General features: G+C 47.0%; 1 protein-coding gene across 12 annotated transcripts in view; it reads left to right on the forward strand.

Annotated features, from left to right (window-relative positions):
- MVB12B (multivesicular body subunit 12B) overlaps positions 1–19,694 on the forward strand; it is a 59,416-nt gene that overhangs the window by 15,690 nt on the left and 24,032 nt on the right. For 9 of the 12 annotated variants that reach the window (XR_011155644.1, XR_011155645.1, XM_069032124.1 and 6 more), the window contains exons 5-7: positions 1,739–1,868; positions 2,162–2,284; positions 14,248–14,345. Coding sequence is in view for 10 of the 12 variants with exons in the window: in XM_069032124.1 (XP_068888225.1) it covers positions 1,739–1,868; positions 2,162–2,284; positions 14,248–14,345 (351 nt within the window). In the remaining 2 variants the exon portion in view is untranslated. Of the gene's footprint in view, positions 1–1,738; positions 1,869–2,161; positions 2,289–14,247; positions 14,346–17,085; positions 17,142–18,066; positions 18,480–19,694 lie in introns of those variants that run through there. The other 3 variants (XM_069032129.1, XM_069032128.1, XM_069032131.1) reach the window with 3 other exon arrangements.

Raw genomic sequence — 19,694 nt, forward strand, 5'->3', positions numbered from 1 at the left:
GGTGGCTTTGTCATTAATTTGAAATGCATTGGGTTGTAACCGTGACAGCCTTAAAGCAGAGGCACTGCCTGCACTAAGGAAGTGGTGTGAAAGAGAACATAGACAAAAGCAAATAGTCAGCTTTGTACTTGCAGATAAAGTCAAATAGGAGGCACTGATTGTGTTCAGAGTTAGATTTGTGGTTACAGGTGTCTCTGTATTCCTCTCTAAGTGGCAGCTGACTCGCAGTTAGTACATGTAATGCAGTACTCCTTAGTACTTCCTGAGAAGATTTTCAGGAAGCCTTTAGGATTTAAATCCTAGACTCCTAAAATCAGTTTTAGGTGCTTCAAACAGAAGCCCGACTTTTTCAAAGCGGGAGAAGACTAGACTTCAAGGATGCAGGTATTTACCGTCTCTAAAAACAGCACTGTAACTGCAAGCTGCATGCACAGCTGCTCTATTGGCACATCTCACACTGTCTGTAGGTTATTGGTGCTAGTGCAGCAGCACATTCCAGAGGCTGGGATGCATTGCTGTTTCCCAAGGTGCGGATTACGAAACAGGAGGAGCCTATGGAGGCAGGGCTGCTTACCATCTGTTGAAGTGACAGCGTCTTTTAAGTTGGAAGATATTTATTCATATTAAGATGAAGAGTTTTTATTTTGCAGGCACTTCTTTGTAGTTGCTGGTTGTTTCTAGATTTTCATTCAGCATCTGCTCGTTAGATTTTCAGTATATCAGTAGACTTCTGCCCTGCTTTCCAAGTACCTGCATCCAAACAGGAATGTCACCTGGCTCACCCTGAGCCTCCTTAGGATGAGATGGAGCATTGTTCTCCAAATCTGTGTCTGTGTGCCAGTGCCAGCTGTGGTCACAGACAGCACCAGAGCTGGCTGTGGATTGTGTCTGCATGCTGGTAAACAGCCTGAAGGTCTGTGAATTCTTTATATGGATAAGCCTTAACTCTGATGGGCTTGAGTTTTTTGTGATGGATAACACGGAAATAAGTGGAATTGCTCTGTGACACATAGCAGAAAGGGCTGTGCAGCGCGTTCATCCACCCTCAGAGCACAGGTCAGAGCAGCACAGCTGCCTCGTGGGAGGTCCTGGCAGTTACTGCCTTGTGAATCTGGTTTGTCCTTACAAAGAACCAGGGCAAACATGCTGGGAGTATAATTTCTGTGCCTGCTGACTTGATCAGGAGATGTCAGTAACACTTGGGATGTGTGAGATTTGGACAGACAGCTCTTACACTCAACCTCTCTGCACGGCAGGCTCTGCCTGCTCCTCCTCACAGTGGGTTGGAAGTGGCTGGTTGGAAGCACGTAGCAGAATGAACTGACTGGTTGTATCAGAAGATTCCAGGTACATTCCTAGAGGCAGAGCTTGTGGGAGGAATGTTTAGATATGGCTGTCCAGGCCAGCAAGGCAAACATTACCTGGGAAAGAGCAAGGGAGTGCGAGAGGCATGCGGAACTGGCAGAGTCCCCTGCTGTTCTGTGCTGTGGGGCAGCACTGGGGCACGCGTGGGAGCTGATCTCTGCAGCAGGCAGGAGGAGATCTGGTTATTGCAGTGCCAATAACACATCTCCTGACAGAACAATCCTCACTGAATGGCACTGGTTTGTTGATATATGTCTGTTCTTTGGCACCAGTTCTGCCGTAATTATCTGCCTAATATCTGGAGAGACTATAAATAACATTTATACTCTAATCTTGCATAAAACCCACCCTGTATTCTGGGTTGTTTTTGCAGAAGAAATAGCTTTCAGAAAGAAGAGGCTGTGCATTAAATTCATCCCTCGAGATTCTACAGAGGCAGCGATCTGCGATATCCGAATCCTGGGGAGATCTAAGCAAGCCCCTCCTCAGTACACGTTCATAGGGTAAGTACCCCTCACTCTGAAGCTGTTGGCACGAATGCAATTAGAGCAAAGCAAGGCACCCAATGCTTCTGTAATTACCAAGTAGTAGCTTGTAAGAGCTGAAGCTTATCATTAGAAAAGTCCAAGTAAGTACAAGTGTTACTGAGTTTGATGTGCGAATTAACTCACCCCCCCTTTTTTAAATTATTCTTGTTCTCACTGACCAAGGTGTTTGTGAAACACATCAATGCCTGCTGCTCGTGCATGTGTGCAGCATTTGTTTGTAGCACTGATGCTTTGTGTTGGTTCCCCAGGGAGCTGAACAGCATGGGTATTTGGTATCGGATGGGCAGAGTGCCCCGCAATCACGACTCCGCACAGCCTGTGGCTCCTCCCACCCCAGCACCAGCTTCGACACCCGCTCCCAACCTGCCAAGGTAGGTTTTCTGCATTCCAGCTCTTTCTGCTTGATGCTGCATGTCTTGTGCTTACTAACCTTGCCTGGGAAACCAAGACCAGGGTGCTGCATCGGTGTGGAATGATTGTGTCACAATCTGATGAGGGAATGTGCTGTTCGTTGAAGTATTTGCCTACTGGAAGTTCCTTTGCCTGTTGTTTTGTAAAGAAAAATGGGTGAAGCTGCCAGAAAAAAAGAAAAAGCCTTCAGAGGAAGGGAAACAGCAAAGTGTACCTTTCCTTTGCTTCAAACTATGCAGGATGTTGTGGTTTCCAACACATACGTGTGGGTCAGCTCAGGAGGGTGAGCCAGAGCTGCAGCCACGCTGATTGTTCTCCTTGACCAGAGGAAGGGAGAAGTGTCTCTGCAAATTTTAGAAGGGAAACAGGTTTTGCTCATCTCTGGGATCAGTCCATTCATGGTTTGAAGTACTGGTTCTTGGCTTTTTATTTTTTTGAACCCAGTTGCTGAGCTCCAGTTATGCAGTTGACATGAGTGTGCACAGCAGCATGATCTTGCAGTGACTGATGGGAGCAGCACTGCTGGGCAGTGGTGTCTGTCCAGGCTGTTCTCCCTGTAAGACAGACAATATTTGTGTGTGTGTATAAACAGATGTGCTGGTGCATACACTTTCATGTATCAGTAGTCCTGTACTGAGAGCTTACTTGCTGGATACTCTGGACAAAAAGTGTTGTTAAGCAACAGACCAGCCCAGACAGTGATTAAACTGAGCACTTTGCACCCCTGACGTCACTCTGAAAGCACAGCACCCAGTGTGATTTGTGCTCCTGCTGCACAGGCTCATAGACTGGGCCGGGCCATTGCCAGGGGACAGCACGTTCTCGGGTCACTTTGGCCTTTTGCCTATTTAAGGATACGTGTATTTTTGCACTAGGCATTTTCTACATTGCAGATACCTTTACACTATTACAGTAACTAGTGAGAACTAGAATTTGGAAGGAGACAGCTGAGAGGAATTCCAGGGTCTAGTTTGTGTACAAAGGTCATTGTATCACATGGGTGGAAATTGCTCACGTCCTTTAGATTCTTGATTTACAGGTCATTTCAGAGTTACGCTTTTAAACCGCTGCAATGTGTTCACCAGAAAGTTATCAGGTACCTCCTTAAGGCAGGTGTATACATTTGAGCCTTCACCCATGACCCAGACTGAAATCCACTGTCCTGTGGTGGCTCTTTCAGCTCTCCAAAGCATTTGGGTGTTTCTTTCACTGAGACTTTTGCTTGCTCACTTGCCATGCCCTGGCACAGTGCTTGCTGTCCTGTACTGTCAGGTGTGCTGCAGGCAGAGATGCTGTCATGCTTCTCAGAGATGGAGGCAAAAGAAATGAAAAGCCAGCAGTTTTCTGGAGATTCCAGCCTGTCCCACTAGGACATGAGATGTTATTTTGAAGCTCTGCTGGACATAAGCTAGACGCCAGCCCAGGCCATGTGAGATCAGAGAGAAAGATGTCTTAATTTTAGAGCACAGATCTTCATTTTCTTTCTGCAAGAAATTATGTCTGGGCAGATTTCCACAGTAAAAAAAAAAAAAAAAATTATCATAGAAAGAGAATGGCAATGGCAATGCTTAATCACTGAATGTGGAAGGGTCACTTTATGGCTGACCAGGGAAGGCTGCAGAGCAGTGTCAAAGCTGCTGGGAACAGGGCCAAAATTAGAGCTCAAAGCATCAGTGACAGTCTGAAAAGAAGTGTTTACAAGGCTTATATATTTTATAACCTCTTGTTGTGCAGTTTATGGTTTACAATGGCTGCAAGGAAATTGGATCAGTTTTGTTTTACTTGCCAAATAAAGCAAATGTCAAAATAGTCAATATAAAATGTATTCTAATTTGGCTGAGTTAAACCAGCCAGTATGCAGTGGAATAATTGAATGTTACATTAATGCCTTGTAGTAAAACCCACCTGTCGGTAGCCAGCTCCACTCTCACACCCCACGTGTGATTTACAGGTAACTTTTACACTACCAGTCTGATCATTCAACGCATCTTTCATGTCTTTTTTTTTACTCTGGTTATTTATTATCCAATATATTTTTTAAGAAATAGAAATGTATATAAAGGTGCATCCTGCAAATACTTAATTATTACAGGGAACACAGACAATTTGAAGGCCTCTTCTAACACTATCAGCAATGTGGTGAGTTACTCAACACAGTGTTTGTGGAAGATTGTAGTCACAAGTAATCTGTTATTTTCACGTCACCATAGAGAGAGGAGATTACACTGGCAGCCAGTTTGCTGTTTTATTCCATGTGGATATATCCTGACAGGAATAGCAGTGAGTTGTTCTGACGCTGCCTCAGTAGTGAGGGAGAATCAGTGAGCAGTGCTGCATGGAGCACTGCAGAGAGTCTGCTGTTGGGCTGGTCAGATATCTCAGCTGCTCTCTTCAGTTGCTGTCTGCATTACAGAATAATTCTGAATCAAGAGGGGGCTTCGGAACAATTGCTAACACTGGATATAAACCAAAACCTTCTGTACAACTAAGCCTTCTAAAGTAGAAGGACTTTTTACTGTGGGATATATTTACTTCTGCACTAGCCCCTCTGCTCTGTGCTGTAGGGTGCTGATGGCAGTGGATGGTGGCCCATCAGAGTTGTCATGTATCAGAAGTGTGACCTCCATAGGTTGGTGCACATCAGCAGTGCTGTTTCTGCTGCTCGTGTCACAGGGTTATGGCTCACAGTCTGGGCTGCACAAGGAGGGGCTTTGTTTGGTAGTTGTGCTGGACTGCATATGGTATTTTTCATCCATTTCTTCTCCTTTGTGTTTTCTACTGCAGGCATCTGGCTTAATGGCCTCTAGCAGCAGCCCTGGCATGTCCTGGTGAGGGTGGAATGCTGTGCCGTGGAGCACGGCCGTGCCATTGTGCAGGTCATCAGTCTCCTTTACTGTCTTTTCTCTCTAACTCCTACGACAGCTTCTTGGCACTAATGGCTGTCTGAAGAAATGCTTTTTCAGGTTCCCATCCTGCTGCTGAAGGATGGCTTTTGTAGGCTTGAGTTCCATGAGGAGGGAGCTTGATGTCACTTCCTTCAGTACCTCTGCTCTGTGCATGAGGCTTGTGCTGCATGGCAGCCATCATTTTGGGGAGCAGGGAGGTAATTCTCCCCCAAAAGAGGCGGTGGTTACAGGTAACTCACCTGACCTTTGGCACACTCTTACTTCACCCAGCCTGTGCATCCATGATTGCCAGTTCATGGGCTGGGGACTTGCAGAACAGCACATGTCACAAGTGTTTGAGCAGTGTCTCAGGGCTCAGCTCTGCCATGGAGGAGGCTGGAGCAGGATTTGTGGGTGACGTTCTCCTGTTCGAGTCTGGTTCCAGCGTTTTGGGAGCAAGTCCTTGACTGCTGTGAGTCCGCGCAGAGTCAGCTGCGAGCCGTTCTGCCTTGCAGATGCCTGTGTGGTGGCTCCATCCCTCCTGTGGTGCTCTGTGAGCCTGGGTGGCTTCTGTGGCTTGGGAGCATGTTCCGCATCCCTTCCCAAGGTGCAGCAGGAGCCCGTGCCACTGTCACTCAAACAGCCTGCTCAGAGTTTGTCAGCTGCAAGCAAGATGTCAGTCAGTGCTGTTGAAGTGTGTTTTACAGTGACAGACATAATTGCACTTAACTTTTGCGTGGATGTTATCAATCTGTGATGGATACTTTGGGGAAAGGAGCACTCTGATTGCAGATGATGTGTCACAGACATTTAATCTTCCTCTTGGAGAGACCAGGATTCAGTCACAACTTTCACTTGTTGATGTGAGGTTTTGGAAACGTAGATTTGCACTGACCCTGGAAATTGTTCAGTCATTTGGTTTGTGAGGCTGTCATCTGAAAGGTTAATGATTTACCTGGAGAGGGAAGATCTGGCTGCAATCCACTTGCATTCCTTTTGTGTGTTAGCACAGCAGTGGGTGTGCAGGTTCAGAAGGGCACAGCCCCTCTGGCTGTGTCCCGGGATGTCTGTGCAGCAGGTGCTCCGCACCGCCCTGGCTGGAGCTGTCCGGTTCCACAGCAGCTCCTGTGTGGCCACAGGGCCCCATGCTGGCCGGTCCCAGGGGAGTTGCTGGTCCCTCTGGACTGCCCCAGCTGGGGCATGATGGCCGGGACAGAGCAGCGTGTGCTCCCATCCCTGGTCCTGCCCCATGCTGGGGCCCAGGCCCTGCAGAGCGGCTGTGCCACACTAGCCTGGGGCCAGCCTGTGGCTCCAGCATGACCCATGTGGCTGAAAACCTCAGCCCTGGCAGCTGTGGGTCCCTCCCTCCCTGCTCAGAGCAGGTCAGTGTGTGCTACCAAGTGCTCAGGGTCCAAGCGCTGCGCTGGCAGAGCACTACACCAGGGAAGTGCAGCTCTGGCTTAAGCAACCGCTCTGCTTAAATGCCTGGAATAAGAGCAAGATGTGTGAATTCTCCTTCTGAGCTCCCTTTCTTTCTCTGAACTCCTTCTGAGTTACCTTTTCACTAGTTAAGCTGGCCCCTCCTTAGGAAAAGGAAACAGTTTGTTCCTGCTCTCTGCTCCCACTGGAGCTTCATGTTGAGGAATGTAAGAATTTCTTTGCTAGGCAGAGAAGTCTGATTTTTCAAATTGATTTATTAACGGTGTTTGAAATTGGTGGTGTAAGCTGGGGAAGGGATCACTCTGTGGCTTTCTGCTGTAGGCTGATGATGTGCAATCGAGGCAGGTCATAAAGCAACACCAACAAGCTGATGCAGAGACCCAAGCTGGGGCTGGGATGCGCCAGCCTGACTGTGCAGTGTGGTAATGGAAGGGAAGCCTTCTGCCTTTCCTATTTTTTAAGTAGCTACCCTATTATTTAGAAATAGCTATAATAATTTTTTTCTTTAAGTCCTTTAAAATATATTTTTATGAAGCATCTGTAAGGGAAAAAGTTCCAGGGCTTCAGTGCTGTTCTGCTCTGGTGTAGAGAGAAGCCAAGCCCTGCCATTGCCCAGGGACAGCCACTGCTGGTGGCGTGAGGGCCAGGATGCTTCCACAGAGCAGTGGGGGTCTGTCTTAAATCCCTCATCGGAGCCCAAATGCTGCCGGATAAGGAGTACTTAGGGATGGATGTTTCTGGTATGACTGGAAACTGCTCTGAGAAATGTTGCCAGTGGTATCCTTTCTGCAAAGTGCTGCTTTCTTGATGGAGTTGCATTTTTTAATCTGTTTCATCAGGAGAGCTCTAAAGTAAAACCACCTTCTGATTTGCAACTAAGTGTAGAATCTTTTGCACTGGAAAATACCTATAAGATCAAGTAAAAAGAAGTAGTTATGAATTATTATATTTTGAAAATATTATGTGGCTTGAATGCTCAAATCACTTGAATCATGAAACACAGCACAGCATTCGTAGTTTTTAGATTACATACTTACCAGAAGCCAAGGGTGTCATAAGGGCTGAGGTCACATCTCAGCAGCAATGGATTAAAAACACTGTGAGACTGAAACAGTAAGTTGAAGCCTGGAGGAAGTGTTTCCATGGATCCTCTCTGGTGGGGATGGTAAGAAACAAAATGTAAGGATGAAATGCCCATGATATGTATAGACTGTGCGGATCTGAACACGATGGTTTGGGTGGGTGAGGGGGACTGGCACATGTTTCTCCAGAGTCTGGTTCCCATAAAGGATTTGTTATGAAACGGCACTGACCATGTGGCTTGCGTCCAGCTCAGCTGGATGAAGACGTGCAAAAATTGGTCACAGTCCAGTATGTTTTAGTGGTAGAAAATGATGATTAGGAAAAAATGTTTAAACAATACAGTTGGTTTCCAGGCACAAGAGTCTGTTGCAGCAGCTAAGAAGGAAAGCCGTGAACTGTAATTAGAAGGAGCCTGATGGATTTGGCTGACTTTGAGGATGCACTGAAAAATTTGTGGAGCGCTCTGAGTGAAGAGGCTTCAATCTTCTTAGAGTCATTTTTCTTTGTAAAGAGCACTGTTCCTGCTATAGCAGTATTTCTGGAGGCATGTTTTCTTTGGGGCATAGCATAGAGTTGTTAAGTCCAAACCGGAGGTATCCATTTGGAGAAGCTGTGCTCTGGGTTGTTAAATAAGCCCTGCAGGGAAACTGAGGTTTTTTCCCTAAAACTTGTGTGTTGTCTGCTATTTAATATGATCTCTGCCACTGCTGATTTGTAATCTGCGCTTTCACCCTGAAGTGCATGTGGTTGTGTTCAGATATTTCCTTTAAATCAATCACTTTCACCATTTTCCAAAACACTTCTTGAGTTTATTGCTTTTAGTAAAGTGTTTGGACTGTCATTATTTATTACTGGCAAAGTGCTGACAATGTGCTCTTCCCAAATGAGTCTTTATGTGGAATATTTGTTTAACGGGTTTTGCAGGCGAGGCGCCGATGTTCCCGGGGGCTGGGCTGTGCCTGCAACACTCCAGGGCGGTGGGGTCTGCCTGGGCAGCAGCCCCCCACCATCCCCAGCAAGAGGATCATCTCTGAGAGGGGCTTTGAGTCTGGCCTGTGGGCCTGGGCTTCGTTGTGCTGATTAATTTGACAGAATTTAAAATCCTAACCAAGGAAGCTTACACCATGTGTAATTTATCTTTTTGGAGTATTTCTGCTGTTTGGCAATTTTTCCCTACTGCTTCATTATCTGAAAACTCCTGACTCTGGAGAGCAGCTTGTGAAGGATGTGAAAGCCGCATGCTTGCCGCCGCAGCCTCCCGAGACACGGCGCTGCTCAGCTGAGACAGCCACTTCATAAGCACTTCGTGCTTGCAGGGCGAGGTCTCAGGTCTTAGATGCAGCCTCTGCCTATGAGGATTTAATGGGCTGCAGCTCAGACTTCCAAGTGGCATAAATTAAACTTGTTGGGTTTTTTTCTGTTGTTTGGCAGCTGCTCTGTCCTAGTTACTCAAGTCCTCTGATCTGAATTAATCCCCATGTAGAGGAAGCTGCAGGAGCTTCATCCTGCATTAGGCCTTACATTTTGGGTAGCTGGTCTGCAGTAGATCGTGTGAGCATCGCCGCGGGTTGTGCGTTCAGCCGGTGACTGCTCTCGTCCGAGAGAGGGGCACAGCATCACGTCCCCGTGGTGGGGCAGGGGTCTGGGGAGGGGGCTGGCGGAGGCACCCGCTGGGCTGTGTGTGGAGTGTGCACTGCCTTCCTCCTTTCCTACAGCTGGGAAAGTTAAATGGGGAGATCTGAATGTGGAAAGAATCGCTCACTCTCTTTTTCATTCTCTCCTGCATTTGGGCTTTTATAAAATCTGAATCTGGCACCCCCCGTTCTCATTGACTCTTAGGAAACAGGATATTTTAGTAGCTTGGAATGAGATGAAATGCTTGCAAAGTCCATATGTTGCTTGTTTTAGGGAAAGGGTCAGGAAGGTTTTAGAAAGTATTTAAATATTTGGTTTACACGATTAGAATAGATTGTCTGGAATGAAGTCCATTACCCGAGGTGATTCTTGCCTTGCAGTTTAGATTTTCATTGCAGTTCTTTGGAGTATGAGGTAGGTGTTCTGGCATCTCAGTGCCCCAACAGAGTCAAAGTTAAGGGCTGTGAATAAATACTGTAGCTGGGATCTAGCCACTGCTGGAACCACAGATGCCTGCTGTGGCAGTGGCTGTGAGCTGCAGCCTGGGAGATGCCTCCTGGTAGAGGGGGTGGTTGCCAAGTCCTCTGATGTCAGTTCATAGAACCCCAGCAGCTTCTTTCTTAGAAATGTGCCTTTTCCTGTCTCCATGAGCAAAGCTTTCACATTGGATTACATTTCTTGAGAGCTGCAGCCTGATATTAAATCACTTTAGGTGTGCTTTCAGCTTTCTACAGCTTGAAATTTAATTGTTCTGCTCTCAATTGTTCATGAGATGCGATCTTTGCATGATCACTGATTATGGAAAGTAAGGGGGGGTTTTTTGGGGTTTTTTTTTTTTTTTTGAAAGGTATTCCCATGAGACTGCAGGTTTTGCAGCAGTGTTCTGAAGGTCATTGTGAAAAAATCAACCTTTTCTGCCTGACCGTTCAGATGCTGCTCTGGGTGTCACACTTGTACCACCCCAGACTGCCACTGTTGAGTCCAAAGCCCATGTTACCATTGGACTTTTGCTGTGCATTGTTGATATTTTTATATGAATTATGGAGCATCCTTTGATATCTGGCACTTCCCCTTGTGATCCTCTATTCCTTTCTATGAGTACTTGCCCCCTCACTTCAAAAGCAGTTCATCACCTTCCTGCAGACAGTTCTTAATAACAGGTTTGGAACTGTTGGGCATTCCTGGGCCTGTTTTATGTGAGTTTCTCTCCAAAAATGTTCAAAAAGTGGCCATAATGTGCACAGACCTCAAATCCCCTTCGTCTGCACGTGAAGGATCTCCTCATCACATGCTGACTTGTTCTGTGGATTTGCTGAATAAAAGAGCAACTGAAGTGAAGAGGGTGATTAAACTTGCTCTAAATTGTCTTGAAATTATCATACACTGGAGAAAAATATGTTTGGTATTTGAGCAGTGTGGGTTTGACTCCAGCTGTGGAGGGAAAGCTGGAGCCCTGGGCCTGGCCGTGCCAGGACCGCCCGTCCTCCCGCTGCGCCAAACTGCCTCATTGCTTGTCTTTGGGAGGAGGAAAGCTGCTTCTGGTGACAGTTCAAAAGGGAGATAATTGGCACAGGGATAGTCTTTGTGAGTTGCCATTCCTCAACATCAGAGACTCACTAAAGTACTAATAATTACTGTTAATATCTTTCAGTGGAAACTTTCTGAGTAAACGAGTGCTGGTTGAGGCAGCGTTTAACGGCCGCTGCTGGCATGATCGGAATGCAAATAAGTGTTATTAGCCTAATGATTTTGCTGTCACCACGGTGTGCAGCAGTAGTGTTGTGAATATGTCATGCAGTACCCGTGAATTTGGAAAGTGTGTCAAAACACAACTTCAATTAGTTTGCTCTAATTATGACTCTAGAGAGTTCATAAGTATATCACTCCTCATTAAAAGAGATTTTCTTATATGGATTAATACAGCACATAAAGGGGTGTTTGAGCGATTGGAGGCAGGGCTGTGCAGAGGGAGGATGCCTGTGGGGTGCTGGAGGTACAGCAGGTCTGGAGCAGTGCTGGGGTCCAGCCCCATTCTGTGAGCTCCTGCTGCAGGGCCAGGGCTGGGAAACCTCCCAGGCAGGAGCAAGTGGCTGTGCCAGGTCAGCTGTGGGCAGCAGGAACCTCGTAGATGGTTCTGGACAGGCTCTTCAATTAAAAACAACCAAACCAACAACAAACCCCAAACCACAGAAGTGCTAGAAGGAACCATGCTTGATGCTAAAATAGAGATGTGGCCCAAAAGCTTTACTCTGGTAAAGGTCAAAGAGCACAAGCAGACAGAAGCGCAAGCCTGTGCCAGCCTGGCCTCTCCAGAGCAGCCCTTTGGGATGCTGGGTGTCTGTTCCCTTTTCCCAGGATGTTTGTAGTGCATTTTGCACTCTGTCTTGTCACATTGCCTGGTCATGTTCCAGCTTTGCAGAACAGGAAAAGATTGTTGTGCTCACAGGTGAGCAGCTGGGTAAGGGTTAAAGTAGTAATTGTTTAAATCTTTTAGGCTTTCCTCCCAGTTCTGTGATAATTTGATGAAGAACTTCACCCTAATTAAATATTCAAATTAGGAATAAGTGTCAATATGGCTTCCCGGTGCCTGGAATGATGATTAATTGTATTCAAAACTCTAGTGGCCGCTGTAATCTAAACCAAACCGTTGTTCTTGATTATTTGTGCAACACATTTACCATGTTTTTGTTTTAAAATTTAAACTAGTAATTGATTTGCCATATGCCACAGAACTGCACATACTTTCACGGTATGTGTTTAGGAACTTGGGGACTTTGTAATTGGGATTTTCTTGCTTTTCAATGGCAGCCTCTTTTTTTTTGTCTTCTACAATGCAAAATGATTTGGCTCTCACAACACATAAGGAAAATGCATTATGCAATCAAGTTTGTAGGTATAAGCTGTATTGATCCTGGCCAAAGTTTACATTAGTTTAAAATAAATTAGGCTTTGTTTCCCATTCCTCCCTACAATGTCATCTTTTATAAAAAGAAAGGGGGAAGGGGAGAGCTGATTTCCATCCAGCAGTCACTGCCCTGTCTTGTGGTATTGCAGCTAATGTTCTTGGAGACATCTCTCTGGCTGTCTGCATGCAGCTGGACTGATGGAATGCCCGGTTGTCCTATCTCAGGGACAGCAAGTATCCCCGGAGCAGGCATGCAGGCCATCGTTTCCAGACGCCCTTGTTACAGCCACAGTCAAGACCCTGGTGTCAGACAGGGCTGGTGCTTCTCCCCAGCCCCACAAGCAGTGGTGGGAGTGGTGCCCACTGAGGGTAGGTCTGCAGGTGTACACCTGAATGTCACCTTCGTCATCCCCCTGCCACAGCGGGATTCCTTGTGGTGTCTTAGCGTCGGTATGTGTGAAAGGGAGAGCAGACGGATTCCCCCGTGGAGTGGGGCAGCAAGGGCTGGGCTGGTGTTGGTGTGTGTGGTCAGTCCCTCGGCGGGCGAGCGATTCGTTCTCGTTGCACGCGTGGCACGTGCACCCCCTCCAGCACCCGGCATGTGCGTGAGCTGCCTCCTTGCCGGGGCTCAAGGGCGTCTGCAAGCACATGGCCTGAAGCCGTGCTGGAAGGCTGCTGCCTGCCTGCTGGAGCCGAGGGCTGCATTGTGGTACTCAGGCAGTGCCCACCTTGAGCCAGCTGTGGGCTGGTCCCGTCAGTCCTCTGGCTGAGGGCATGTGTGTCATTTCCCTGGAGTGGCAGTGGGCTGTGCTTGAGGGCTGTCTGGAGGGCAGGGGTCAGCCTCTCCAAGTTGGTACAAACTCCTAAAAAATACTCTTAGAAATGGGCCTTTTAAATAGACCTTTATTTACCTCCAGAACAATTTCCACTGTGAAGAAAGCGGTTCCCCATAGAGGGCAGAGAAATTCAGTCTTTCTGCTAGCTGCCTTGGTGCCTTGAAAAATATTTTTGGATACTTCTATTAAAAATCAAATGAGAAGCGTGTCATGCCCAAAGGCAGTGGTCTCCTGTTTAAAATGTGTTCATAACAAACCTGCCTCTGCTCCAGAGACTCATGTGGATTGTGTTTTAAACAGCAAACTGATAGCCAAATTCAAATATATTTTCACACCATCTTTTTTGTAGTTAAAAATAGCTTTGTAAAGCACAAGCAAGCTCAGACTGATGTTTGCGTTTTCTTATTTCATCTATGCTGTTCACCATCATCTGCATCTAGGGCTAAAAATACATTGTTCTTCCCAAAATGTGTCCTGTTTTAAAGGCAGATAACTTCCAGATGATTCATGTGGTAGATAAAACCTGCTGGCTGAGGACATGGGTTTGGTGCACTGCTCTCATACACAGGGCCCTGTCTCACACACAGGGATCCAGGAGGACACAAAGGCTGCCTGGTTCTCCTGGCAGGAGGGCAATGCTCAGTGTCTGCCCATGTTCAGGAGCCCTCACTCAGGTGAGGTGGGAGCTAATCCCTCTGCCTCATGCTGCACTGAGCCCCTCTGTGAAGAGGATGCATCTTTATTACGTGTGGCAATGCGGTCCAGAAGATTAATGATAACATTTTATTAAAATTCAAACAGACCTGGGATCTGCATTAGAGAAATACAGATTTGGATTAAAGGGGCAAAGCTGTGCTGGCTGTTCATGGGTGCTGCCTCGTGTGGAGCTGCTGTGCCTTGCCGGGGCTGAATGCCCTGCTGGGGATGGATGGCTGCTATTGCAGTTCTTGGTTGTTGGCCGAGCACAGTGCTCAGAGGGGTGGAGGGGGCTGACACTGGGTGTAGATGGTTTTAGAAGTGATACTGAAATCAGCGTTTGCTGCTTAACCTGCCTGGAGCCGTCAGGCTGGAGTGAGCTGACAGGAGCAGAATCTTCCGCTCTGTAGTAACACCTTCCCCATTTCCTCCCTGTCCCTCAGGCATATCTCGCTGACGCTCCCAGCCAGCTTTCGGGGGAAGAGCCACAGCACCCGCCTGGACTTGGAGCACCAGCACTCCAACCTGTACGCCATCTCAGGTGAGCTGCCGCGCGCTTCTCTGCTCTTGTGACATCAGTGGTGTAACCAGTACAGCAAACCTGCACGTGCAAACAGCCAGGTGTGTGGTACCCACGAAACAACATCCAGCTTTTTATCAGTGCCATTTAATAGTTGAGAGCAGCTGAGGTGCAGAGAGACCCCAGGAAATGCCCAGGGACACTTATTCCCAGCAGCAAGTGTTCCTGATCCCCAGGGAGATCACAGCCACTAGGGAGAGATGCTGCTGCCTGCCGAGGTGCTGAGTGAGAGCTCTGATGGGAAGCAATGCTGACACATACTTTGCTCCTGATATTATTCATGGTCTTCACAGGTGAGTCATAAGAGACATCTTTGCCTGTTTCACAGGAGGCTTAGTCTTGCCCAGCAAGGGTGAGTTTCAAACACAGTGGTCTTTGCTACCCTCAACATACGTATTGAAAACAGATGAAACCTTTACTCCCTCTCATTTTCATACTCCTTATATTGGCCATGCATATGTATTTGTTTCCCAATGTTAGGGAAAACGGGGAGTTAGACACTAGAAAATGTGGGTTCTGCACTGATTTGTGAGAACCATGTGCTTACACATGCACATTTGGTCTCTCTAGCTGCAGCTTTCGCTCTGTTCATCATTCCAAGCTAGCATACAAGTGCTAGAGCCAGTGATAATTTCCGGATATTAACATGGAAAAAACCTGCCAATGAATATTTTAGCCAGTTTTTATTTTTAGCTAGTACTAATCTGCAGGGAGTTGTTTACTGAAATAGAGTGGGGAAGATCAAGCCTGTTCCTTCCCCCATGCAGGTAGAGGTACCTGTTACTGTGCCTCAGGACTGCACAGTGGGTTGGGTTGGAGTTGGGGTTCCTGTGAACTGTCCCTGGCAGCTCTGCTCTTTGGGAGGAGATTCGGGCTCTGAGTGCTCACATTCTTGAAGGAGGAGTGAGCTCAAAAGAAATGTAGCCAGGTTCTCTGGGCCCAAGAAGAATGGGCTCTGGAAGCAGGAGGCCAGGATGCTTTAGAGTTGTGCTTCATGGGCCCTGTCACTCTGGGAGGTGCTCAGAGCTGTGTGGTCTGGGAGGTGTTCGTGGAGCACAGCAAAGGGAGTTTTGGTTCTGTGGAGTAAGAAGTGCTGGGCACAGCTGTGGTGCAGGAGTGCATTTAAACCCACCCCTTCTCCTGGGGGCCGGATTGTGCTCCGCAGTGCTGGGGTGCAACAGTTTTTCCAGTTTATTTTTTTTGTAGTACTATTACACCTGAACAAATATTGTCATAGGCAGGGTAGAATCACACTTAGCACAAGTTCTGCTCTGTTACGTTGTTTTTGCAAGAGGAAAAAGACACTGGCTTTAAACCTGACTGTGTCAAAACTTAATGAACATCTAGTCCCTTCATCTGGCTGAAGGACATTTTAGGACAGTTTGGAAATCCAGCAGTGGATTCAGTGGGCTGTGCAGTCAAAACTGCTTGTGCATAATCAGGGAAGAGAAGATGGCAAAAATGTACCATTCACAGGTTCTTCCTATTAATAGTGAGTGACACTTGTAACATGGGAACATGGCATTAATTCGTGCACCATAATCAAAGGGTTATTTAAAAGGTAATCTCTGCCTGAAACTGCAGCTTCAGGTTCCTACAGAGATAGAATATAATCATTGTGTAATCCTTGTCAGTCCTCGTTTTTCTTGTTACTCTCCTACATACATTTGGAAATGAAAGGGAAGGTGTGTTCCTGTGTTCGCATGAGACAATTCTGCGTGGGGATGGGAAGCTGTGCTTTCTCTCCTGGGAAAGTGCCAAATGCACCAACTGCAGCGGCTCTGTGTGGGTGTTACTGGGACTGGCCTTTCTACAGGATGTGCTGGCCTCTGCACATGGTGCAGCCTGAGGAGGTGCCTGCTTTACAGAGAGCCTGAACGCTTTACCAGATCCTTACAGGCGAAGCACAAAACAAGGCCTGTGGAACTGGACAGGGCATTAGTTCTTCATGTTTGCTTGAGCACATTTTCAGGTATATCACTCTTATTTTTCCTCCAGTTGCACATTCTCCTTCAGAAATGCTGTTATATGAGTTGTGCGTGTGTTGTAATGGCTATTTCAGCTGTGAGCTCTTTCCAAAAAAAGGGTCTTGTTATATGACACATCCTGTGCATTGACAGGATTTTCATGCACAGCTCCTGACCACGGCTGCCTTGTCAGCAGCTGCAGTGAGGTGCCGTGACAATTCTCTTTGTGTGCTTAAACCTCGCCGAGGTGGATTAGCCCCCAGACGCGCTCTGGAAGCCATTCCCAAGTTTCCTGTTCTGTCGGTGTCGTGTGCAGCCAGTCCGGACTGCCTGGAGTGCTCTCTGCAATGCCATGGCAACAGGAGATTTAGGAACAGGCTGCCACTGCTGGCCTGAGCCGCGCTGCCGGGCTCCCTTTGGCGGGTGGGTCCCCACCGCAGCTGTGGGTGCAGGGAGGATGTGTGGGCCACAGTGGCAAGGGGCCAGTGTGGTGGGTGAGGGGAGCTGGGCCTCCAGCAGACACAGGGTCCCTCTCCATGTATGGACAGGCCTGTGGGCTTCCTCTCTTGGCTCCCACATCAGAAAAGGGGTTCTTGGGGCTGGTGAGGGCAACAAAAGCCTTTATGAACAGTCTCTTCCAGTTTTGGTATGGCCTCAGTCTGTGCTTGGGAAGGGAGGGCTGTAATGGGGGTAGAATGAAGAGCTGCAGCGTGGGCTCTCTTTTCTGTCTGTAGAGACCCAAGATCTTCTCAGTATTCGATGAAAACAATGCTTCTAGCTGCGTTTCAGCATATTTGTGGAAGGTTAGATGCATTTTGGCTGTCAATCCTACTTTGTATTGCAAATATATTTTGGCAGAATGACCATATCCTCACTGGAACTACCCATTACCCCTTGGGCACTGTAATGCAGTTGTTGTTTGCACAGAACTGGAGTCAAGGAAAAAATGGTCCTGTAAGCAGCAATTATAGTTTTTAATCAGTCTTTTGTCATTGCCAGTCTTGGTCATGACACACTGGGTGACCAGAAAGTTAAGGAGACTTCTCTTGGCACAGTAGACTGGTAAGTGAGTCCCTGGCAGGGTGCAGATAGGGAAGCACTGCCCACAGCCCATGGCGGGAGCCTGTCGCGTGCCACAGCAGCGCAGCACTGGCACTGCTGGCCTCATCCTTGTGCCCCACAGCCTCCCTGGTCCCACCCCATGCCATGCACCCCAGACCAAAAGGCAGAATTAGTTCTAAGTTGATGTGCACAATGTCTGTGTGTGCTGCTGGGAGCAGGGTGCCAAGGAGCTGACAGGTTTAATGTGCATATTGGGTCAGGCAGCTGCTGGAAGAAGAATGCCTCACTCCAGACAGACCTGCTGACAGACATGGCTCAGTATTTCACAGCGCAGTCTTTCCTCATGGCCTTCAGTTTAATTAAGATGTTGTTGTGACTACATGCTGCCTTCATTTCAGACTTGAGCATCTTCTGCCTGCATATTGCTTCAGCTTATCAGAGGCACAAGCACAGTGAGGGAGAGGCAGCCCTCACAGGCAGGAACAGATAGTAATATACAGGGAAAATTCCTCAATGAAGTGAAAAATTATTTATAATAATTTATAATAATGGTAGTCAAATAGAAGGGAAATAAGTCACTCTAAGAGTATATAAATTTTTATGATAGTGTATAAACAGCCATAGCTTGCCTTGTCTCCCATCTATTCCTGCAGAGAATGAGGGCAACATCTAGCATAAAGAAAAATACAATAAGAAAATGAAGAAATGAATGGGAAGAGCTGGAGGATTGATCACCCAGTGTATTTGTATATCCTGATGTAAAAGGTGCCGCTGACAGGTGGCCAGGTTTCTTCTGTATAAAACCATGTGTGTGCTGTCAGGGCAGTGTGAGCAGCCTTGTTTCGATTGATGAATTGCCTGCTTTCTTGATTAAACCTTCCGTCACTTACAAAACAAAAAGCCTGTGTTTCGATGGCAGAGTGGGACATGTCAAAAAAATCTGTCTGCTTTACCTTTGTGCAGATGTTGGGCACAGACTGTAACATGTATTATTAAAATGAATGTGGCATTTACTGTGCATTATTTCTTTCCTGGGAGAAGGGACCTGTAAATTATATGCTAATAATAATCTTTAACCCTTTCAGGAACCAAGAGATGCAGGAGTGCAAATATTCTGCAGGCCTCACTAATTGGATGGGCTCTAACACCACTGCAGCGCTCTTAAGTTGCTAAGCAGTGGGTTCCAGCCCTTGCTGCTGATGATCTGTGCATTCTGCTGAGCAGGGTTGCCTTTTTTTTCCCCCTGAAATTTCCCTGTACCCATCTTCAGCATTCTATTACAGATAGATGCGTTTTGGGGCAGCAGCAGATAAGCATATGCAATTTGACTCTAGAACAATCTCTTCCCTTCTCTTGGCCTGTTCTCAGATTAGGATAGAAATTGTGTTGTATGGGGTCTGTACAACCCCATCAGAATGTGTACACAAAGCAATTAAAGAAAGCCTCTGTGCACCAGTTTTGTGCAGGAAATGAGTATATGAACTTCCAGATCCTGCTGCAGCTGGCAGTGTGTAGCCAGAAACCCAACTTCAGTCATATGAACCTTTCCAAGGATATTTATTCTGGCAGAAATGTGGAGATAGCAAGATGATCAGTTACCCTTGGGTAGGACCAAGGTTCATCTTTTGGACACTTAAATGGGGAAACTGACTTGGGAAAGCAGTAGAACAAAAGCAGAACATACTTTGATATATGTTGTTGGTAGTCAGCCCCAAACAATTAAAACATTTGTGCAAGTACCTTCAGAAGTGAATCATGTTAGCTGGACATAAATGTGGGCATCCATCCTCACATCATGTTAATCCGTAGAAATAAAACAGGATCCAGAAGCACAGAATCTCTCACCACTTGGAGCATTCTCAGTTCAGTTCAAGACCTTGCTGAGCTTCAGGTGAAGGTTTTCCTTCTCTTTAAGGGGAGAAAAGCCATGTCCTCTGGGTTAGAGTTTAGATGTCAGATCCCAAAAAACATCACACACTTTATGTTCCGATAAAGCAACGTCCGTGCTGGGATCGAGGCCGCAGCACCTGCTGTTCATTTTCCTGAGGAGCGGTGGGTTTTTGAGCAGTCATTTAATGCTCAAAAATACATGCTTTGCATGTATTTCTTACCTGAAAGGTACTGTTTTGTGGTTGTCTTTAACCACTTTAGTCAATACCTATCAAGTTATTTGCGTGAAGTATTTTTCTGTGAGAAGCTGGGCTGAGCATCAGGGAAGGGAAGTGCGGCCGGCTGCCAGCGCAGCGTTGGCTGGAGTGTACGTGCCAGCATGCCTTGGAGG

This window comes from Aphelocoma coerulescens, chromosome 17 (assembly GCF_041296385.1).
Source record: "Aphelocoma coerulescens isolate FSJ_1873_10779 chromosome 17, UR_Acoe_1.0, whole genome shotgun sequence".
Classification (NCBI taxonomy): Eukaryota; Metazoa; Chordata; class Aves; order Passeriformes; family Corvidae; genus Aphelocoma; species Aphelocoma coerulescens.